Source organism: Neopsephotus bourkii, unplaced genomic scaffold (genome assembly GCF_033783945.1).
Source record: "Neopsephotus bourkii isolate Nb327-2 ecotype Australia unplaced genomic scaffold, CSIRO-AGI_Nbou_v1 NB_1027, whole genome shotgun sequence".
NCBI classification, from domain to species: Eukaryota; Metazoa; Chordata; class Aves; order Psittaciformes; family Psittacidae; genus Neopsephotus; species Neopsephotus bourkii.
Window position 1 is genome coordinate 3244162 of NW_026901516.1, and position 24918 is coordinate 3269079.

At 37.8% G+C, this 24918-nt stretch overlaps 1 protein-coding gene across 1 annotated transcript in view; it reads right to left on the minus strand.

The window, feature by feature from the left end:
• Positions 1–672: 672 nt before the first annotated feature.
• CDH2 (cadherin 2) overlaps positions 673–24918 on the minus strand; it is a 117202-nt gene continuing 92956 nt past the window's right edge. The window contains exons 11-16 of the mRNA XM_061360553.1: positions 24334–24476; positions 22961–23194; positions 22289–22522; positions 20467–20606; positions 8887–9051; positions 673–1299 (exon numbers count right to left, since the gene is read on the minus strand). Of these exons, the coding sequence (XP_061216537.1) occupies positions 1093–1299; positions 8887–9051; positions 20467–20606; positions 22289–22522; positions 22961–23194; positions 24334–24476 (1123 nt within the window). The 3' untranslated portion in view covers positions 673–1092. The remainder of the gene's footprint in view (positions 1300–8886; positions 9052–20466; positions 20607–22288; positions 22523–22960; positions 23195–24333; positions 24477–24918) is intronic.

The window sequence follows — 24918 nt, forward strand, 5'->3', positions numbered from 1 at the left end:
TCCATTCCCACCCCCCAAAACATACTGTATATTTACTCGTGCCACCAGCATCGGGCCAACTCCCCTCCCCCCCTTTTTTTGGTACAAATTATGTAAAACTTTTGTGCTAAGAACTTTTCTCCCCCCCTCCCCCCAACAAAAAAAAAATAATAAAAATAAAAATAAAAAAAATATTGAGTACTCTAACTACAGTTCAACAATTGAATCAATGTCACTTGTTTGCAACCTGTTTTGTAAATACTTTATCCATAACGAAAGATATAAACATGCAAAAACCTGAATCCATAGTCCAAATAATACATACACGTGTTCTGAAGTTTCTGCACTTCTCCACAGACTATGCCAATAAAACATTATGTACACATACCATTTTTTACAGTGAAGTGGGAAAAAATACTAGAAATTAAAATTAAAAAGAAAAAAAGAAAAGCGTACATGGATTAAGACCAAAATGTGTCCAACATTCTAGCATAAGAAAAAAAATCAATTCTGCTACAAACTGGTGATATGAAAACTCCCTTTATTTGCAACCAGCTGCATAAGTTTTAGAATTTTAGTGAAAAAAAAATAATTCCCTAACATCTAAAACTAGAAGTAATGTACATTGTTCCACCTCATGGTCTTCTCTCCCAGATAATAAAATTGTTCCATGAGGATTTTTTTCATTTTTCATCTTCTTATTTTAATAAAAGCAATGCGATGTAACAAAAGCATGTTGAAGCATATTGTGTTTCACGTTACTCCTCCCCACCCCAACATATTTTCTCTTTAATGCATCATTTCATAAATCAGTACCATTAAAGCCTTAAACATAAAACTAATTCCGATCTGAAAAAGGTACAAAAAGGCACATAAAATCCCAGTGCTTCTGTACTGTAAAATTCAAGTGTAACTGAGCTCAACATTTTTTTTCCAAACAGCATTGGATCACTGATATTCCACGGAGCCCAAATTGGTTTGCAGCCTAAGCCAAAGCCTTCAGCAAGCACTTGTGCTAGTAGACTACAAAGTTAAAGCCTAGCTTCTGTATGCTTTTGGGGAATATCAGTTGAAATGTTTGTACTTGTCCAAAACCAAAGTTCACTTTGAAGTTCAGTCATCACCTCCACCGTACATATCAGCAAGTTTCTTGAAACGTGGGCCCCAGTCATTTAGGTAGTCATAGTCTTGCTCACCACCGCTACTTGAGGAGTTAAGAGAGCTCAAGGATCCAGCGGTGGAGCCACTTCCTTCATAGTCAAACACTAAGAGGGAGTCATATGGTGGGGCTGTAGGGTCATTGTCGGCTGCTTTAAGTCCCTGCAAGAAGGAGAGGGAGAACACACACACACAAAAAATGAATTACGTATCTGAGAAAGACAAAACATAACTGGAATATCCCACGGTGGTTCTCTATTAATTGCCATTTAAGTAAACCAAGTTCTTACCCTTCTATAATCCAACTCAGAACAGTGTTCCTGTTTTTATAACTCCAGCAAGAACTTACGTGAATTCCTTTTATAATGGCCAGGTTTCCAACATTACAGCACTAGATGTTTTGAATGTAGCTGCAAATACAGCTCTAAAAAAACATTAGGAGAACATCACAGTGCTAGGACTGATACTAATAGAGGCACAGTTTCAGAACTACACAGCTCACAATCTACAGCATGAAAAATATGGGACTGGTTAAACAGACAGATGGGCCGAGAAAGTTGGGGCTGTTCAGCCTGGAGAAGAGAAGGCTGCGTGGAGACCTCATAGCAGCCTTCCAGTATCTGAAGGGGGCCTATAGGGATGCTGGGGAGGGACTCTTCATTAGGGACTGTAGTGATAGGACAAGGGGTAATGGGTTAAACAGGGGAAGTTTAGATTGGATATAAGGAGGAAATTCTTTCCTGTTAGGGTGGTGAGGCACTGGAATGGGTTGCTCAAGGAGGCTGTGAATGCTCCATCCCTGGCAGTGTTCAAGGCCAGGTTGGACGAGGCCTTGGGTGATATGGTTTAGAGCGAGGTGTCCCTGCCCATGGCAGGGGGGTTGGAACTTGATGATCTTAAGGTCCTTTCCAACCCTAACTGTTCTATGATTCTATGATTCCCTTTAACAGCCATCTCACATGGCCAGTAACATATCTACTGACACCGCTGGCCTGCAGTCCACCTGTGTGTGACAAATACCGTATTTAGTTAGTCCTGTAAAATCCATGTACCTCTGTAGGCTGCTGTTGAGAAAAAGATTTGATACGTTGGCTTAAGCCTTATGTGTTTTGCCATAACTACCCATAAGATTCCTCCTGCTCTTCGGGAAACACACATATGCACAATGACATCAAAGCTAAAAACAAGATTGTAACTATTTTTGTTTCCCCATTTCAAAGTGTTCAAGTTATTAACACACGAATATTAGGTCTTCAGTAATTTTAAATTTCTGCTCTAGAGCTGAATAACCCAAACTAAAACCAAGACAAACTGGGTAAGAGGAAGGCAGGGAAAGAATCACACTTCTTTCAGAGGAAAGCCTCTTCTCTCCCTGTTTTTTCTTACACATGTCCAAACCTAAACAGTAATGTAAGTAATTAATTTTGGAATATGAGACTATTATGCTGTGCTTATCCGGGGAAGATTTACCAGCTGAACATAAAAGGCTGAAGCCTGAAGTTAAAAAGCCCTCTTGTGTTTTGGGTTTTTCAACCTTGCTCTTTCCACAAGATTAGCAATGCATTTTCAAGATCTTCCACTTCAAATAGGATCTACTTTCGCAGCCACTGACAAGGGATAATGTATCTTCCAGAATTCTGTAAGGTTGAGCTAAGACCTTAAATTTCTCACTGCTAATCTGAACCAAACCTATTTGTGCTGGTGTTATTTTTAATTTTAAATTATTTATGTAAAGAATGGCTTAATTATGCTTATTATTTGAAGGACTGAGTGTGCCTCCTTGAAATTATTCAATATATTCTGGTTTTAGAAAAGTACAGGGGTTTTTGTATTTAGTCTGAATGTGACATAATGGAAATGGATGTTGGTTTTTCTTCTAGAAATACATACATAGCTAAACCCATTAATTAAAGCATATGGCATCAATAAGGTAGAAGAGAATTCTATTTCTTTATTGCCTATCTAAAGTCATTCAAAAGTGTGCAAAATATACCAAAAGTAATTTTGCAAATCAGTGTGGAAAGGCCCAGCATATTTATCAAACTAATGACCCCTAAATCAAGAACACATTTTGGACTTTAAATGATCATTTTATGTAGTACAACAACATCAAGCAGGTTATTAATAGCCTGCATTAGGAGCACAGTTTTGAATTATCTGATAAGAATAATTGGCGATACTTGTTATCTTTGGCACTTTCCATCCTGATGGCCATAATAAGCACAAAATATTTAAAATTCTGAAACAGCAATAGCAAGCTTGGAAGAATTCCCTTATCCAGCTTCAAAGCTGGAAATAGTTCTAAAGCTTTCTCAATTTCTGCTGCTGAAGCAGAAATGCAACTTTACTTCTTAGGCAGTTACTGGCCTTATGGTATTTACATCTTCCCTTAAGCCTGCTTGGGGTGACAGACACCCATGCTTTTCAAACACAGGTGACAGGGAAGGAGAATAAATACCACTTGAGCTTAAGGAGTGCTGAGGTATGTATCCAGGTATCAATGTGTAAAAGTCATTCAGAAAGGCAGCTTGGAGACAAAATGCTACTTCCCAGTTCTGCCTATTAACAGCCAGCCAACCACAGGATACTAATTTATTCAAAATCAGTGAATAAAACATTTTCCTACATCACTGCAAAAATTCTGGTAACTGTCAGCCATCCATGGCAAGGTGGCAAGGCAGTCTCTCTTCCAACTTTTTTTCCAAAGGGGAAGATGTACTTCTATTTTCTTTTTCATTTTGCTGCTGGTATCATGATAGCATTTAAAAGGAAAACTGGTTTTGTGCTACTGACTTACAAGATAACATCTCACTAACAAATTCACTATTTCAAAGGTTGTACTTACTGTGCAATCCATTTTGTTCCATGGCTACAGGCCATGTTATGGTGGTATTGATTCAACTACACGGCCCAAGTTACACTGACATTTTCACCTGCCTTCTGGTTAAAAATTCCTTAGATTCATATTATAATGATTGAACTTAGTCTCTAGCTCTTCAAATGACAACCAAGCTATCTCCTGTATTTGTGTGGCACGCTGCATACTAAAATGACAAAGAAATACCACCATTTTTTCACTTTCCCTCTGCTAAGCATACTCTGTGAACCTACCCAGTGCACTGCTGTGCTTTACTGCTGTATTCCATAGCAAGTCTGAACCTGGAGTTACTGGATGTCAGCTATGGAAGAGAAATCAGCTTATGAAGCTTCCTCTGGTTTCAGTATTGCCACCTTTTCGTTTATGACACTGTCCCTCCCTTTCAGTGCGTAGTATCACAGCCTGCCTTACTGGCATGACTGAAAAGGCAACAAATGGCTGCCCAAGAACTGCTTCTACTGATTTCCATGGTGTTGTCAACTGCTTCTGAAGAGAAGTCTTTGCCAGATGTGCTCAAGAATCTCAGGGCAGCAGAGCTGTTAGAGTTACTTGGTTACAGTTTCTTGATCTGAAAACCCAACATTTTTAGATACAGAAGCTTATTTAACAACAGAATTCCTAGGGCACATACTGGGGACCAGGTGGTCCTGCTGAGAGAGAGCAAACCAAGTCACATTTCCTTGCATTTGCTGTACCCCTATAATGCACAAGAATCAGTCATAGAAGAGCCGTGGCAATACAAAGGTCCACTTGAGACCTAGCACAGAGTGAGTAGCAATTTCACCATCTTCCTTTCTATATATGTCATGGAATTTTCACTAAAGAGGAGACAGGGGTAGAAAATGAGAAACTACAGTGCCTTGACTGAGGAACAATGGTAACCTAAGTAATACTTTCCTTAGCATGTGTGGCATGATCAATTTACCTCAAATCAAGGGAAAGCATAAACCCTCAACATCTTTAACATAAAACGGTACAAAATCTAATGCTTTTATTTTCATTAATCCTTGTACTCAACCAGATTCAGCAGACTTTTGATGAGAAGGAAAGGAAGAACAGAGCCCTACAGGGAAATACAAAAAAAAATTGTTTACGTCTAGAACCATTTTTTCACTTGACAGGCGAAAACAGAAAACATCGAGGGAGTCTATTCTGCTTGAAGGTGCACTGTATGAATAGCCATTTACTAAGAATGAATTGAGGGTCCTCCATGTCCTCATGGGATGAGATCTTTAGTTTGCAATTCAAATTCAGTTTACCTCAGGCTATGTGCTCTATTGATTAGAAATATATTCTTAGCCACACACTCTCCACCACAACATAATTGATTTAATATTTCTAGGGACAGCAAATGTATTTCTAGGTGGTTCTTGGAAACAGGATTAACAAAGCTACTTCAAACCGGCCTAATTTAAACTGCCCTACAAATTCTGACTGTTCTAAGTGTTAATTATGCTCCACACTCTGCAGGTTATGTTTTAAAAGGCTCAAAACAGAAAACAAGGTCTACAGAGGATTCTTAATAACACATGACTTATTTCACTGCCTTGTTTGTACACTCGGATGGAAGAAAAGGAGGTTTTTCCTTTCCCTTCTTAAATTAGAGATTCACCTACTCATTGAAACAGAGAAAACAAGAAAGTCCCCGAGGTCATTTAGCTTATGCCTGCAAAACATATTTTGATGATAAGGTACTTCTGGAACTTTCTTGTATCAGGAAGTTCATAGCTCTGTATATGTTATCTTAACTGTACAAGTATTATAAAAAATACTTCAAGTTTTTACCCTACTCGGAACTTGTTTTTCAACTGAGAAGTCATTAGAACACTACTACAAAATACTCATACTTATGTATGTCTCATTGAGTTAAGCAGATTTAATACAATGGATGACAGCTAGAAAACAATATACAAGAAGAAACAGAGTACTGCCAAAAGAAAAGAAACAAAATGAACCACTAGGCTTTCTTCACTTTTTGTTTCTAAAGCTCTGCAATAAAAGAATTAAAAACCACCACATGCTTGTTTGGCAATGGTAGTTAAGACTCCAATATCTGAAATCAGTGACCTACAGCTCTTTTTTGTCAAAAGTTGGAGCATTTCAGAGGCTAATTCGAACAATGCTGGCTGTGTGTCTGAGGTGCTGGTGAGTATTCAACAGACTGTGTCAGTTCCTGCAAATGGGTCAGCATCTGAAAGGATCATGCTGATCAGCATCTCTGGGAATACAGCCAAGTCCTCCGAAAGACCAGACCTATCTTTTACATATTTTCAAATGAATGAGGTAATGCAGAATTTGCTACCAATGTACTGACAACTCAAAGGCAGCCTCTCCATGTTCAGACAGCAACCAGGCTAGTTCTGCAGGTGGTTTGAGTTAGGGCTGCCCAAGGGAAAAGTTATGCCTAATAATGTTGAAGCTGGATGCAGAGTGATAAGAACTTTGACCTTTCTTATCTTGCTATGTTGTTTTCACAGCTCAGTGTATCTTTTCTATGACCTGCCCTAAGAAATGTCTGGTATGGGTTTTAACCAAGATACTTGTTCCATTTACTCCAAGTAAAACTGAAACTTACCAATTTGTTTGGGTATAATCTTGCCAGGACTGCAAGTGGAATTCTCTGGAGAAAGTCTGAAAACCTGTGCAGCCTGAATGTTTAGGAGCTAGGTGCTGATAATTAGGAAATTTAACTGTAAATGAGTACTACTGTGAAAGAGTGATTTTTATTTTTAACCCTACCCCCCTCCCCCCCTAGACTTTTTAGAATCACATTTGCCACAGGAAGTTTTTAAATAAAATCCAGATTAAGATGATACAGTTCTGGGGAAATAAAATCTCCGTTTTGCTCAGACTTCTGCCAAAACACAGTATGGACAACTTGTGGGCTGCTACTGTCTGCTAGAGAGAGGGTTAGGTTGAATGCCCCATAGTAAAATGACACATTGCTATGAAATCCTACGAAAGAAATACCTTATGAAAAAGAAGCTAAATACATAATGCTTGAAACACAGAAACTAGCTCATATAGTTCTCTTAAATCAAAGTATATAATTAATCCTGAGCTAAGTTGCAGACAAGAAAATTGCCATGTTTTCTTTAATGTCATATATATTTCCAAGGTTTATTTTAGAGCAGGGACATTATCGACATTATTTTGCTGTCTAAAAATAGCTGGTAGAAGCTTTCTCTTTTCTTGGCAAGGGGAAGGATAAAGGGAAATATTGATCTAATAAAATAGGCAACAGTGAGAGAACGACTCCATTCTTGTCTGTACTGCAATATAAACATATTGGGTTAAATCAAGACAGCATGTACTGTTTCTATAGGTCCATGTGTACACACTGATGCTATAATCTTCAAGAGGGATAATGTACTGAAAACCAGTATTGCAGCAACAGCTCTAAGTAACTTAAAAATTGCAGAAGGCTAGACAAACTCTGGCCCCTTTGTGGCTTTCCAGCCAAATCACACTCATTCCTTGTCTTGGCTCTGTAAGAAACCTTGATAGCTGCTTTGAGGACAAGAAAAAAAAAGGGTATCAAAGATTATGGATTCTTCCTGACCACCTGACAGGTGGGTAGTATCTGGTCACAGCTGTGTGAAAACAGGGTGGGAAATCATTTGGAGAAAGATGAGGAAGCACAAGAAGTTTTTGTGTGCACACTGCCTTGACCAATGACATGGGCCCTTTTACTGTCCCACGTCTCCACAAGTCAATTATAACTGCAATATTTAAAAGTGCATGGCATGCAAAAATCCTCTTTACTGAAACATCTCCTTCTAAAATAGCTCTTCCCCAAAACTGAAGTCTCTTAAATACATGTCCTGTGAGAATGTTTGTATGTTTCTTGCTAGTCATCAACCTGTAGTCTTGGGTTTTTTTTTAGAATTGTATCAGCGTATACCTTAAGAAGAACAAATTCACTTTCCTGCAGCTGGCTAACACAAAAGACTTTGGTATATTAGCCTGACTTTTCTTTGAAGCAGACAAAAAAAAACAAGACACATTTTCAAAACCAGCTCTGAAATACCTATCCAGTTTTAGTTGCCAAGGAAGATATGAGAAATTAAGAGAATTCACCTACAGAATACAGCTTATTTTAAGTGATAAATTTTGAGTTAGTATTTGTTTTCCTATCATCATCAGAAAAAAAAAAACAACCCACGTTCCATTATAAGTACCACAAAACCATCGAGTTACAGTTGACCAGCGATAGAAATAACAAAGCCAGTATTTGTAGGAACATTTCTTTCAAAACTGTAATTTGGTATAGTCTCTTACTTACATTTACCTTTATTAGACTGAAGAATTGAAGATAATGCAAAGACTTCTAAAGCTCTATGACAAGTTTCAAAAGCACTTGCATAACATTTAATTTAGCTGCCCTGCTCACTAATCATATTTGATGGAATTCTTTTGGTCTTAGTGAAGGTACTGAATTTCCACTATTATCTAGATACAAAGGGTAATGTATAAGGAAAATGAAAATTAGCTTTTTTTCATTACTAGATTACTGTGAATTAATAAATGAATTTAGGCTAAACTAGAATTTGCTAGTCTACTTATTACTTGGAACCCATAGAATAATTCTGCTTGGAGATACTGTGGTTGCAGCTGATAACATATTATGAATGCAAGTAATACACATGTATAAAAGTTAATTGATGTATCTTCCCTTTCTGTTTGAATGAGTTAATTACACTTGTCTGCACAAGAACAAATTTACTTCTATCTAGGTAGACAACTTTAATTGTATAAGTAAGTTTTAAAAAGTGACTGTTCAAACATAAAATGCTGCTCATGCAGAGTACAATATACAAAATATGAAAGGTTATCATATCTTAGGAGGAAACTCTCTTCCTCTCCTTTACCTCATTAATGAAGTCCCCAATGTCCCCAGGATGCGGAGCAGCTGATCTGACTGGATACTGAGGTTCTGCATGGATTGGCCTTTCATCAAGACGCCTGATTCCAACAGGTTTGATGGCATCTGGTTCCACAGTGTCAGGCTGCTGGAGCTGGCTCAAGTCATAGTCCTGCAAAACATGAAACAAAGTATGTTAGCAGAATTTCAAACAAAATCTGTCAGGGTGAAACATGAGGTGGAAAAAAGGGAAAACGCAAAGTATCATTTCACCAGAAGTCCTGTTTTCAGGATTGTAATGCTTACTAAGTCAGTAACGCTATTTGCATACCAACAGGATGTGATTTGATTTATACTACTGGAATCTACCGTTCTTATTCTATCCCATCAGACTTGTAGATGGAAACTCATAAGTTTTCCATTGAGCAGCAAGGATTTGAGTAGTACTATTAAGCGACTAAACGCTTTACCTAGTAATGATGATTTACTGCATAGAGCAAAGATGCCAAATCCAACTCTTATTTTTCTAAGCAAGCAAATGCCAGACATTTTCACATCCCGAGAAAGAGGCAAGTGTACTGCTCTCCAGCTTTCTATAATACCTTCAAAGAATGAATTTAAGACTCCTTACTGATTTCATGTGGCTTCCATAATATGAAAGCCAAAGTGGGAAAATGTCGTAAGAAGTACAAAGCTCCTCAGATATGGCCTTAATTCTAAGCACTTTTCTAGAGATTACTTGTGGATCTGTGCATTAAGTACTTGATGCCACAGTTTCAAATTCTGGCAGACTGATGAAGCTAGCATAGCACTATGAATTCCAATAAGCAGAATGTATGTATATAAAAATTTTAATTAGATGGATGCTTATGCATTTGAGACAGATATTCCTGCGTACTATTTGCACAGTCTGATACATTTCAGCATTGTCATTCACCTCACTGTTGTCATGCCTAGAAGGTAGTCATATTCTAGGACGCCTTTGCACAAGGCACTGGTAAAAATGCAGAACAAAGAACTGGGCTTAAAGGCTTAAAACTAAATCCATTCACAGAGTACCAGTAGACTGGAGTTCATGCCAACTCTACTATATGCCAGATAGGCTGCCCCACAAATAATCCAAGCAGTTGAGCAGCATCTTAAATAAGCTCCTTTGTCAACAGTCTTTATTCTACAACAGTATTCTTCTGGTAAAAATCTTATTTATAATCACAACTTGCTGGAAGTTGTCTGGACAGACAATAAGGTTTTCATTTTTTTTTTTTACTGGCTCCTAAAAGAAGGAATGCAAGCATTTACTTCTGCTGTCACCTCATGGGATGTAGGTCCTTTTTGGGGTCACACTCTCAAACCCAGACTTTTCAACAGGAGGAAAGGCTTGTTGACAGCCGTGAAGATAGTTTGTTGGAAGAACTGTAACTGACTATCAAATCCAATACACCTCCTAATTTGTTACTTGGGTCCTCAGCTGACTGCACACAAATACATAATCAAAAAGGGTGGAACAGCTCCACTGAGATCTGAGAATGCAGCTTCATATGCTTTAATTAGATTACAAGTTCTCTGTGGTAGAGCTATAACTCCTACCCTTTGGTTTTTCGTGTACCAAACAGAGTAAGTGATCTCCATGAAGCAGGATGAATTGGAGAAAAGTAAACAGAAGAGAACTTTTTATCCTTTCCTTTTTTGTTACGTAAAATAAATCAAAGTAATTTAGAGACATGCTATCAGAAAATCCTATCAGAGAAGAATGTACTTTCTAGAATTTATAAATATGTAATCCAAAAGTGCTTTTCATACCCAACCAAAAGATGAAACATGTAAAACGCCAAGAGGGAGAAATGAAAAATACTATTTTTTTTTAATACTAAACTTTTATTATGGAGGAGTTCAAACAGGTATGGTTAAATAACAGTATATGAAGATCTGGAGAGTGTCTCTGGTCATTTCAGTTTTATAAAGATAAAATATTTTTTCTATCCACTCATGCATTCAGTTCTTTTCCTGATTAGTGGATTCATACTGCATTTCTATATGACAAGTCAGTCAGGCTATTATCTTCACATCTAAGGCCATTCTCTCGAGTGTATCTACAGTTAAGAGACATTTCCAGGCTCTATAGCTAAAAAGAAAGCAAAGATTGCCATCTGCAAGGCAACAGCAGTGCAGAATGTGTTTTTATGTGGAATCCCACTTTGGTTTTCTTTTCTAGGGTAATTTATGACACTACTCTTCAATCAGAGGAAATTTATTCTGCAGGTCTATTAGTGTCTGGGCAGGAAGAGAAGATCGATCCATTGTGCTTATTACCACAGACTCTCAAATCTCTCGTATCATTAAAATCAATACTAACTGTACATCAGTCAGGTACGGCAAGTTATCCACCATGTCCCCAAACTGGCTTAGTGTTATACAAACACAACATCATGCAATGACTCCAGCTGTTTCAACATTCTGTCTAAAGTCAACTCTACTCAATTATTGCAAAGCAAAAGAAGGAAAAATGTTTTAAAGAGACAGGGCATAAGCTGTTTAGGGCTGCTAAAATTTCATCTCTTCACTCAGTGCAGCATTCACAGCTAGAAAAATGTAAGAACTTTTCATGTAGCTCCTGAACAGACTTCAAAGTTAGTCTCAAGCAGAGTTTAGGATAGCTAAAGGCAGAAGTGACAGCTAAATGGAAGACTGTGGCACATCAGAGAGAGAACAAAACACGCTGGGTAAGTTGGAAGAACCAACTTTGAGCAACGTTCTGGGTCATTATTTCAGGACAAGTCAACAACATTTGCCTTTGCTCCAGTCTTTTTCCAGATAACCTGTTTGTAATTACAATCTGCTGAAGGACTAATCAGGAGCAAGACTAGGCCCTCCATTGGAAATGTGCTAGGTCGTAAACTAGGTTGTGAGCGTCTAGTTCATGTGGCTGCCAATTTTTGTTGGAGGCATTTAATTACTTGTTTCTGATGTTCAGCCCTAACCTTGGCAATTTTAGAACAAATACCTCTTTCCCTTAAGTTCAGTCTGGATTTAAGCAAATCCAAATAGAGCATTTGGAGTTTTTCTCCTCAAATTTCTGGACAAGCTTAGATTGTTTATGGAAGGGAAACCCTATTACCAGTTTTTCTGTATTGGAAGGTCACTAAAACATACTGTTTTTTTCCCATTTTGCATCTAGCAAAACTGAGGCCTTTAGAAACCAAAAAATTTCACTAGTCTCATTTTCCAAATCTACAGTCAACAGAGAAGCAAACACCTGCCATTCTATGACAGGGATCTAAGCAAAGCAAACTGAACAATCCCTTGGTCCTTCTCCTTGTTTATAAAGTGATCTGATGTCACAATGAACAAATAAAGCTACCTTTTAGATAACTGGTGGTTCAAGACATGGCAATCTTAATGCTTTATCAATACTACTCTGGATCTAACCACCAGCACTTTTGTCTCCTTGGTTAGCACCTCTGGCACCACTATTTGCTCTTGCTGAAAAAAATCTCATGATGTATATTGTAGCAGAAAAAACTCTGGGTTTGATTTGTTTTTGTTTTAAGAAAGAAAATAAAATCATGATGTACTAAAAGGACATTTTATCAGAAGTTGCATCTTACAAAATTCAACAATCTCCAAAAACCCACAAAACCGCACCAACTGCCTCCCCACCAAGCTGATTACAAATACTGACCTTATTAGCTATTCACCTAGTTCTAGACAGCTTTAAACAGACTTATATGATTATTAGCTCCCATCTCACATTCCTGAAATGCGAGATCCCAGTGAGAAAGTGCTAAATGTCAAAACAAGCTATCCAAGCCAAAACAAATTAACCACCTTACAAGATATGTAGCCAGAAGAGTCCAAAACCCCAAGAAACAACTCCTTAAGAACATCTACACAGCAGTTTGAAGCACAGTCTAAACGTCTCAACTTGAATAGAAGAAATGCAGAAAACAGAAGGAAAGGCCATTTCATATTCAAGAGTAATCACTGATTTACAGAGATTCAAGATAATGCAGCCTTCAAAATCTCTTCCCTTAAACAACTTCCTCTTGTGCAACGAAGCTATTAATTTAACAGTATCTGAGTGACAGTCCCTCATACAGCAGTCATCAGGTACGGCAGTTGTCAAGATTTTTTTAGAAAGTACACTTCTTTCTGACAGTTACCAAATTCTATCATTTCTGAATAAAGCAAAATAAAAATGAGGGAATAGGCCAGAAAACATAGTTTCTCCAAAGCTTCTAGTTTCATGAAGTAAGCTGTTGTTTTTTTTTTTTTTTTCCTGAACCAGCTGTTCTGTTTGTGTTTGTATTTTAGAAGATCTACTCAAGTACTTTGCTAAAACTTAAAGTAAGAATTTTTAGTGTCTGGACCTGCTTTATATGAATGCACACTGAAGCATTATAAAGCAGAACTGCAAACAACAGAATGAAACCACACCTTACTAAAACTATGAACTGCTGCGCACAAACAGGGCTGCTTTCCAGAGCAGAAAACTCTGAAAATACTGGAATATTTTACATCTAAATTGAGCTTTCCACTCACTACTAAGAAGTTTTCTCTAACATTAACATTGATAAATCCTAGCACGTGCAGCCTGACACATTTATTAGCAATTTGTGTATCTGGATTTTCAGTTATCTCAGAGCTCTCAGTTTATTTCCTGGCCATTCACAAGACTGTTACACACTTTCAGGGATGACTTGTTTATTTACCTTGTACTGAGCTAAATCTTCAGCTATGCATGAATACAGGCCTGAAGATATGACTAATATAACAAAAACACTACACCTGTTTCTCATTTTCAAAGGATGCAGCCTTTGCAAAGAAATATGAAAGCTCACATCTATTCCATGCAAGAAATAATCAATTCAATTGTCACCAGATCACTTAATTTAATGGCGAGAGCTGTATGCATAATTCACTGAATAAAATCAGCTGCAGTGGTGTAAGCGCATGAAAAGCAACATTGGCAGAAGTGTGCATTTCAGTCACCCCATTTATAGTATGGTGCCTTAGTGTAAACCCTATTTTTTATTTGGCTTAAGAGAATAATGCAAACTATGACTTGAAGTACCTATGGATAAAACACATTTTCTGCTTTGCCTTTCTGTTCCAAAGAGAATCACTGTCTATTCTGATAGAGGAATGGGATGGGCAAGCAAGGGAAGAAATATTTTTACACAGTTGAATGTTCCCACCTGCCAAGATCTTTTAAAAACCAAGAAAAAGGAAACGAAACCCAATCTTGCTATATCTTACCATTCTACCCCCAAACCCACCAAACATCACCCTGAAAAACTATGAGAAATTTGCACACAAAATATTGCCCAAGTTCTGCAAAGCACTACAATTTGCCCTAAAACTTACATCTGCTGAAATAATAGACACCTCCCCCACCCCCCAAAAAAACAAACCCCCAAAAACCCACCCCAAAACCGGAAACAAAGCAGAGAGGACTGACTAGACATAGGCTACAGGTGGGAAGCTAGTTAGAATGACTGTGCTAACACTTGTTCTTTATTTGCCTCTCACATTCTGATTACTTTCTGCCATATTGCTTTTCCCATTTGTTTTTATTATAGATCCATCTGGGGTATTCATTTTTAAGGTAACCAAGAAGCTAATTTAGCTTTTTCTAATAATAAAAAAGGTGAAAGTTAAACTCTAGCTGCAGATAAAACACCATAACAGTCACAGATTCTAGATAGGATAAAAGACAAAAGAATTTTTTAATGGAATTACAGAAACATTACTTTTCGTATGATGAGATAAAGATTCGCTAAGGAATGACGATAATTCCTCCACGGGAGCACTGCATGAGTTGCTCATTCAAAGTTAACATCTTAGTAAGCAAACACAACCCGCAAAATAACTACATTCTAATTATAATATCGTATATTTCTAGGGATATCTTAGCAACAGTTATTTCATTCATTATCATTAAAATTTCTAAACATAAACATATTCCAATCTTAATGCAATGCAAAATAAAGGTTAGAATGTGATCTGAATAACAACAGGGTGGTAAAAATAAAATATCATCAAATGTATTTGATTACAACCATTGTCGTATTTACAACAGAGGTTACAATAAGATCCAACACAGATGACCACTGTTATCTTAAGATGCAGGCATACAGGAAGTTATGACTATAAGGAACCTGCCTTGCCTCCCCACTGCCCCCCACAAAACCAAACCAAAACACGCACACAAAAAACCCCAAACAAAACCCTAAAATGCTGAGTTCATTTTTGTCAATGACACACAAATGCTACCCTTTCTATAAAGTAGGAATTTAGATCCTGCACACATAAAAATAACATACTATGTTCTTAATGCTATTATCACCTTTTAAATAAATGCTACTATTTTTCTATATAAACATATAATAAAACATTAAAAAAAACAAGCTATTGACTAATGTCTGAAAAGACTCATAAGAAAAGGTGGCATAGAAAGGAACACGCAGAATCTTTATGGATGAAAATTACTGTGAACGATAGCAAAATCATTGTGTTGGAAACCCTTGTGCTGAAGAGATCTGAGGGCTAGATTAAAATACAGGTTCAAAACAGCTAATCTGCAATACTTTCAAAGCATACCACCCACTTGCTCAGAGAACTTGCTTCAACAGGACCACCTGCGTGAACAAGTACTACCAGAATTCAGAAAACACTATAGGAACGGGCTCAAAGGAGATGAGAGGATCATCTTGTGCAATGAGATGTATACAGAGGCAGTAACATAGAAAAAGATATATCACAGCTACCAGGCTGACATATGCTGCACGTATCCCAGTCAAGCACCCACTGCTTCGATGTAAATCACACAAACGGCCTGAGACATACACTGAAAATGAATTACTGATGCTTATGGGTTGCGATCTGCTATGTGCGTTAGTTAACTATGCTGCAGACAAGTGCTAATTGCTTTAACACTCAGCTGACATGAGGTTTCGGAATTTAGAACTGACAACAGTATTACAAGTTGAGAGCACATCGTGTTGGGAGAGAATATTCATCATTTGTACCTCACACCTTGCATTTGTGAAAAAACTACAAGCTCTAGATCATGGTCAAGTAATTATCAGGAGGGTCACTACCAGCTTCACAATTTGAACCTAAACTGGGCACTTCTATTTCAGGATATAGCAAACTGTAGTGTCCCCCACCCCAATTGCTGAGTTAAAAGATTCAGATGCCAAATTGAAAAACAAATAGAAAACTGAAACAAACAGAAAACCCAACCAACAAACTGAATAACCAACCCCCAAAGTAAACCAAAAAACCTCACAACACTTCCCCTCCCTCCTCAAACCAGCAACCAAACTGGTCCACCACTGACTTCAGTGGAACAATGCTGACTCAAAGCCTCTCATGTCCCAACAATATCTGGTATACCTCTGCTTCCTCTCCTTACCCTGTTGTCCCCAACTTCTGAGACTACACTGATATTTCCCAATTATCAGGAAAAAATGTTTGTGCCTGGAACAACAGGAGAGCTGTACAGTTTTTCAGCCCACAAGAATCGAGGTGATAAAAGACCAGAACATTCTCAGTATTGACAACGCTGTTCAGTGGGGAGCAGGCTGACTTCAGTTATGACCTATGGCTCAAGAGCTTTTCTGGTTTAGGGAATTAAAAAGGGTTTTTCTCAACTGCTGTGGAGATCACACAACCCCGTGTACATCATGCCAGGCTAGAGGAAGACTATGAATCATTCAAGAACCTCAATTTTCTTTAGAAGCATTCAGTCTGTCAGAGTGAACAAAGCAGGCCAAGATGGCCTCAACTGGGATTAATAGAAGACCTTCACAATGGAAAAAATTGCTCTTTTATGACAGATTTTAGAGCATAATTCCTTCAAAATGTTAGCACAGGAGAGAAAAAACCCCAACCAAACAACAAACCAACAAACAAAATCAACCAGGAATTCCACCTTTTTGTTGACGGTTGCGATGACTAGGAGAACTAGCTGGAACGTGGAATTCGTAAAATGTGCTGCGGGAGACATTACCCTGATAGCACATACAGAGTTTGAAAGGAATGCACCAAGAGTACTTTAGGAGTTTCTGGGTCTGCAAAGACAGCTAAGAAACAAAACTGCATCACTTTCAAATGAACCCTCTTAAACAAATTACCTCAACAGCAAACCCACTAATCTAAAAGTAGTTTGGTTCAGGATGCAGAGTCCCAACTTCACTTATCTTCAAGCCTTACCAGCCCTATCTTCAGGTCACCTAAACAACTTGGATAAACAAGAAAAATGAGGCAACAGAGGGCAAATTTTCAAGTATTCATCCAGAAAAGCAGGTGATTTAAAAAAAAAAAAAATAAGTAATTTGCTTGCTATAAATAGAAGTATTTTAAAAAGGTACAGATACTAAAAATATCTGAGGATTTTGTAATACTGTTTTCACTGAGATCCACATGGAGCTTTGAGCATTCCTTTCTATTTTGCTGCATGAGATGTACCCTGGGTTGGATGGTCCTGTGTTTCTGAGTCACCTTGTGCCCTGCCTTCTACTGAAGCTGCTAGTTCAATCAATCCTGATGCTTTTGGAAAGAATGTACCATAAAAAGTTAATACTTGTGTAGTACATTCTCCTCTGTTATCTGTTGATGACTTGTGGATGCAAGGTTGATATGAAATATTTTTTCTCGATTTTAATAGAACAGTGGCAGTTTTACCATGAGGCCCCATTCTGAAAATGGATTTTTGCTGGCAGTCTCATGCATTTTTAGGACAGTAACTTTGACAAAAAAAAAAAAGTAATGCTTACTTTAACTTTGACAAAAATGCAAAGATCCTTATGGCCAGTGCCTTTTGCCCACAATGTTTTGCACATAGCTTTGCTTGTATAGTATTTTGCTAAGCCATGGTTTGCAAAAATGAGATTACTACTTGGTAGGGAACTTGCTGGGACATTTCAGAAGCTTAGCATTCCAAGTTCTTAAATCTCATATAAAATGCGTGCAAAACTAAATAAAACTCAAGCAAATATAATCCTCCGTCTTTCCTCTGGGCACATGAGGTGAACTGGGCAAGGAGGAAACGGAGAACAAATGAACGTGGAACTACTATCATCTAGTCAAGCACAAACAGAAAATAGATTATACTAAACATCAAACTACAATTAACTATAATACTCCCCCTGAAAAGCAAGACAGAACTTATTTCCATCATCCATTGTAGATAGAAAAATTAAGTGCCTACGTGACAAGTTTATGTTCTCTATCTGGCCATTCTGTACAGGAATAAAATCCTAACTCCAGAGCTGTGGGAGGGCCTCTTCCCTTTTGGTCTACATAGTATTCTAAAAGTCTTGCAATAGAAATATACATATAAAAGCTTGCTATATGCTTCATATCAGCTTTCATTTTCTTTTCCTGTATTGCTCGTTATGTTTGAAGTACGTAAAGCCCTTTTAGACTCTCACGATGGTCTACTGGTGGATGAGGAAAGGGACCAGTGTACCCAAACTACACGGCTGGCAACTAAGAAAATCAATTTTTAACTGTGGCTTTAAAATTTGTCTTAATAAAGCAAGCAGGGGTTTTGTGGTTAAAAATCATTCCGCTTTCATTCACCTAGATACCTCTGTGTCTAGGTGCTTCCTTTACTCACACTGAGAGGAAATGATCCTAATTTCACATTTCTTACCACTTCACTTTACTGCTACTCCACCCACCACTGTCAGTTTTTCCTTTCATTGAATGTACTATGCTCATTCACTGCAGTGAAAGGCTGCATTTGCAGATGGTTTACATCCTGCTAATCTACAGCATTCACAACATGTTGCCTCCTACCACACTACCCTGACTATACCTCTCACAAAGACAGCCTCTGTCTATACCTCAGTATAAGAGGAGGAGCACAGTACAAGATAGACAAGAGAGACTTCAGTACCATTTCTAAACTACTCAGTATTTTACTCTCCCTGTACACTGTTACACCCATGCTGAAAGTTTTCAATCTGCAGCACAACCTGTCCCAAAACTACTCTAGCATTTCCTGTGACTTCCCAATGAACAGTATATACTCTGAGAACCTTACTGACAGTTCTGAGGTTGCATGGACAGCAACTGAAAATCAAAGCCACATGAAAATTGCTAAACAGATCCCCCAGAGAACTGCGAATGAACAAAAGCTGGGGGCAATCTTCCAAAACCTAAAGGGGACCTACAAGACCTCTGGAGAGGGACTTTTTATGACGACAGGTAGTGATAGGACAAGGCGAATTGTGGATGTCACATCCCTGTTAGTGTTCAAGGTGAGGCTGGACAGGGCTTTGAGCAACCTGGTCTGGTGGAAGGTGTTCTTGTACGTGTCAGGAGGGCTGAACTGGATGAGCTTTAAAATTCCTTCCAAGCCAAACCAGTCTATGAGATGTGAAATGGAAATTTGGTCTCACAAGACTAAAATTTCTTCATGTTCTTAAAGCTTGTAACTTCTGTGCAGTAGTAACAGATGCCCAGACAGGATGTAATTCTTGTACTCAAACTGTCTGTGTATAAACAACTGGAATATACAGAGAGACTCAAAGGGTTGTCTTCAATTTATTTAATAACATAAGCAATTTTCCAAAACTGCATCAACTGAAGTTTCCTTTGCAAAATGCTTAAAAAGAAAAGCCAGGAAGTAGGAACAGTACTTGGGGAAATGCAGGAAGCATGGAAATTACTAAGGGGAACACAAATTTCAGACAAACAAACAAATGAGCAGAAGGAAGCTATAAATGCCTGTACCACTGAAGGGAGCCACTTTTTAGATAAGTGCCAGATGACTGTGACTGGGGATGTATGGAAGAATTACGCTTAGTTTTGCAAGGCTTTTTACTGGAACATTTCTGAGCCTGTGTTATATGCACTGTCCCCTTTGCAATTATTATACTTACTTCTATCACTAATAATGTGCATAAATCTACTGTTTGTCATGTTCATAAAGCACTTTAAAAAACCTCCTCTGAAGCAATGAAATCGCACTTCTTGGAAATTCACTAACTTGGAGAAATATATGGAAAAAGAAGCTATTCTTAGCATATACACATCACTCTGCGTCCTGTGACATATCAGCAGTGGTTCTATCAGAGGTGACATGAGAGTAAATGCATATGGCACCTGACTGGAAAGGTATTTGACTAAACACAGATGTGCCCTGACAGCTACTTGAAACATAAATACTTTCCAAGCTGAAGTCCCAGTAGTGGCAATCTGTCAATAGCCAACATTACTGTATATCAAGAAAGGCTTTCACCCCTCACCAAAAAAGGGTGATATTCAGAATAGACTGTATTAGGCACTCTGCACTGGTGATTCTGTAAAATAGAATCCCACACAAGGAGCGAAGAAGATGTACAGACTGCGACAAGAGCGGATGTTAATTTTCATTTAAATGCAACAGCCTTAGGTGAAGCATGGTCAGAATGTTGTGACTTTAAGTAGACAAGTTACTGATTTTGCATCTATTCCAAAAGGCAAGAAATCAGTATTTCTGTAGCTGAAAAAAAACCAAACCAAAACCCAAACCCAAAATAAAGTGGAGAGTGAAATGCAAATCTATGCATAAAAACCACTGATCATTCCTCACCTGATCTTCTTCACCACCACCTTCTTCATCGTATTTCAGAATGTTGTCCCTCACATCATCTTCTGGATCAATCAAGAGCTGCTTTGCCTGACGCTCTTTATCCCGGCGCTTCATCCATACCACGAACATTAAAACTAAAACTACATTGCAAAAAAAAAGACATAAACCCCACATTTTCCTTCTGAAGTACAGCCACAGAAAATGGTACAAATTTGGCATTTGGCTTTTTGTATGGTTGGTTTGTTTTTTTTTAATAAACAGTTTCACAGAAGGCATCTTAAGCAAGAAATATTTAAATCAAGGCTACTATAGGCAATTGGATTTGGAAATCAAACACATATTCAAGATCGTAAATCACATATCCATTCCACATCTGCAGAATAAACTTGTCATGAAAAGAAATAAGAAAAACCAAGCTTCATAAAACACTGAATTAAGAAGGGAATCTCACCAGTAGTGGCAAGAATGCTAGCAGATTATATTATTTGTATTTATTTCTGCTACGTCCCAAGAATATATAGCAATTATATAGTTTTAAGTAATTCTGATGTTTGAACATCACCAAGGTTAGGCTATTTTGGCATAAAGCTCAGCAGAGAACAGACTGTACTGTTGCCTAAGTTTAGATTTATGTTTAGAAGCAAGAGGAATTAAGGTTGAGGAAAACGCAGTGGCATTTAGAGGTATATATTTTTAATCTTTAACCTCAAGAATTTCAAGTTATACCGTTTGCTTACAAACGGAAGCTGTTAAAGAAAACTGTAGGAGAAACAAAACAGAATAAATTTAAAGTAATTCCTAATACAGTAAGCATGTTTCCAGTTACAAACATCTTAATGGAAAGAAAATACAATGCATCTGCAATGTCAATATATGAAGAATGTCTTGAAGGATTTGATAGTTTCAATAAAGCTTTGTTAATTCAATACCTAACATTTTAAGAGTATCTTATAGAAGCAAGAAAATGCTTATAGAATGCAAGAAAATAATTGCATTGTGCCTGTGTACAGCCATGGGCTTAGCCAGGCTCAAATACTTTTTTATTTTATGTTTTCAAATTACTCCTTTCCATGGTTTTGTATGTTCTGGACTGGTGCACAATACACTTTGAACAGATTAATCCTTTCCTTTTGTGTCACCACAATTGGAAATCAGTTAACCACAACGTGTAGGAGGGCTAGCATCTAATTTACTACACTGGACAGACACTTAGTCATGATGTTTAGTCATTTCCCTTATTGAATGGACTTGACACAAAAATAAAATATTAGCACAACTTTATGTAGTACTTAAACATACACTTCAGTCTTCCTGCATGGCTGCCTGCTTGTCGGGCCTTATATGAAGGGCTCTGATTTATTACTTTCCAAAAATCAAACAGCCTACTTACATTAATCTAAGGCACAACAGTAGTGACATCAGAGCACTCCTTAAAGGCATCCCACCGTGGTGGCATCAAATCACACAGTATCAACAGCATAAAAGAGGCTAGATGTCTCAAGATTAATCACACCTTCAACTTGGTCACTCACTGACGTAACAGGAAAAAGCACTCATGGGCACACAGAAAAATCTCTTTCACAAACCCACTGTGGGGCCTGACTGCCAGGCAAGTGCTAATTATGATCTCATAGACTCCTCATGCTTTATGATCAGGAGAGTTTTCACACTTGTCGAAGATACTGAACGAAGCAGCAACAATCTTTGGACTTGAGTCTTTAATCACTCGCCTGGTTTTATCAAGGCATATGGGACTACAACATAATATAATACTTGCAAAGCAAGATTAAAAGAGTTAGAATTAAGAAATCTATATACTCACTGAGCAAGATGATGATACAAAGCAGAATTGCAATTATGGCACCAGTGCCAAGCCCTGCACCAACAATTCGGTCAACATCAGTGCAGTCTCCATTTATGTCACATTGGCAAACTTTCACTTTCAGCACAGAAGTGCTAGAAGCATGTGGATTCCCAGAATCTGTAATTACTATGGGCACATCATATATACCAGCCTCCAGGAACCTGATCCTTAAAGAGAGCTGGGCGTGATCACCTGTGTGTGAAAATGAAGGACTTGTTAAAAGTAATGTACTACTCATGTAGGTTTAAAGCAGTACTGGCAAAAATGGCTCATCTTGAGCTCTGAATTAACTTACTGTTCAACCCACTACATGACACCCAGTATAACAGACTTCTTTATTACTGTGAACATTTTTCATAAAGTTTCCTATTATTTGGGGTACTTACACAAAGGTGCTTTCCTATTTGTATTAACTGAATTCATATACATTGCAAAATGATACCTAAGTAAAATACAGAAAAGCATATTCAAGGATATATAATCTTTCAAGTATATCCAACCTGTTCAAGGCCAGGCTGAATGAGGCTTTGAGCAACCCGGTCTGGTGGAAGGTGTCCCTTCCAACCCAAACCATTCTACGATATTCAGTGATTTCGTTAAAATCATTAAGACTTCAGTAATGTTAATTACCACTAATTCGAACAATGGTCCAATTCCTCTTAATGCTAGCAGGTGTGTCAGGCAGCTCAAAGGCAAATGGGCCTGCATTTGGATCTATGTCAGGGTCTACAGCAGTGATGTTAATAGCGTTAGGCTGTACAGTTTCACAAGTTGTGGCTTCTTTTGGATTCACTTGGGGGGCATTATCATTGATGTCCAGCAGGTATATCTGAAGTGTTCCAGTTCCACTCATTGGCGGAATTCCTTAAAGAAAAGAAAATGATATCAAGCCTGTTTCTAATTGCAAAGTTACTTAAGCAAAGCTATACCAACAGCTTCCAACTGCCACGCACAATTGGTTCACCTCAGTTTTGGGATTCTGGCTTTACCAAGCCAATCTAATACTGTCACTGCTCCTCCCAACACACAGTTCTTACGTAGCCTGTTCTCAGAAAAAAAATAAAAATGCCCTACTCAGCAAAATTCAGCAAATAACTGTAGATCCACAGATCAGGCCCTCAAACCTTTTACTGACCAGGCAGCCAGTTCATCTCCAGAGATGGTCCATATCAAATGCTTCAAAGAAAAAGGTGGGATAAAACCTGGGATAATTTATCCTCTGGAGAATTTATTTTGTAACTTCAAGGACTTATGACCACCCTTTACCACAAATGTGCTATTTAAATTCTTTCTAATACTGACTTGCAGCATGCGACTTCTAGACATTCTTGCTATCCACACTGAATATGTGATGCTTCCGTAATCCTTGCTGAAGTCGCACATTTATGTGAAACATGTGGCACTGAATTTCTTAGTATAATTAGCAATGGTTCTTATTCCACTTCCCACAGCTACCATAATATTCAGTTCAATTTCTTTTATTTTCTCCAGAACAGAACCAAAAAGATAGAAACAGTTAATCTAGCTTTGTTATACAGAACCAGTTTGTGAAATTCTACCATTTGTCTTCTCCCATAGATAAACAGCCCCAGTGTTTCAGTATTCCTCCCTAATGCCAGAATGCCTAAGTGCACCTGTCCATCTTTCTGGTATCGACTATGAACAGTACAGCACTCCAGCTGAAATCACAGGACTCATTTTTGAGCAGAGATTGTTAATTGTCCTTAATGAACTGACAATGACAAGCCACTTTTCCCTCTGCACTGCTGTAGCCTGAATGTGGAAAAATACTACCATAATTAAGCCAGTGCACTTCTCCAAGCTCACAGAATTACTTGTCAGCCCACTTCCCAAGCAGCTGGGAATTACACAAAGTCTGATACTCATACAGACTTCCAACCGGATGTGTTCAAAGTTATCTTACTTTCTGCCCTGGTGAAACTGAATGCAATTCAACCATGCAGAAGAAAGCTTTTTTAAAAAAATACCATGTTGATACATACCATTATCAGAAGCAAGGAATGTTGCATTATACATATTATTTTGCACATATATTGACTCTCTGTCCAGAACAGCTGTAGTAGTTATTTGTCCATTAATAGGGTCAATTTTCAGCCAGTTTGCAGGATCTGAAAGTTTCGAATACCTGTGTATTTGACCACAAGTTGTGTTATTTTTCTGTCAAAATAAATACTGGCAAAGACAACAGTAGTATTTTGATTTGTATTCTGAAGAGTTTGGGTTTTTTTTTTATTTGAAGACAGTATTTCACTATTTCCATTTATTAAGCCTTACCACTAAAATTCTTGAAAATAAGTATTAGAAACAGTCCTACATTTGGATTCTTGAAGTGCCCTGCCATGTAAATTACACGATTACCATAAACTAACATATTTTAGTTTATTCAAACTAACTAATTTACTACATAAACTTGCTTGTTCTATACTGATAGAACTGTTCATACTAACTTTTATCTTAAGAGTGCTGAGAGCAGGAGAGAGGTAACGGATAAGAGTGTTGAGGTAGCACTAACTTGCATTATTCTAGTGCTTCCAATGTTAATTTTTACAGGCCCTGTTTTACTGCAT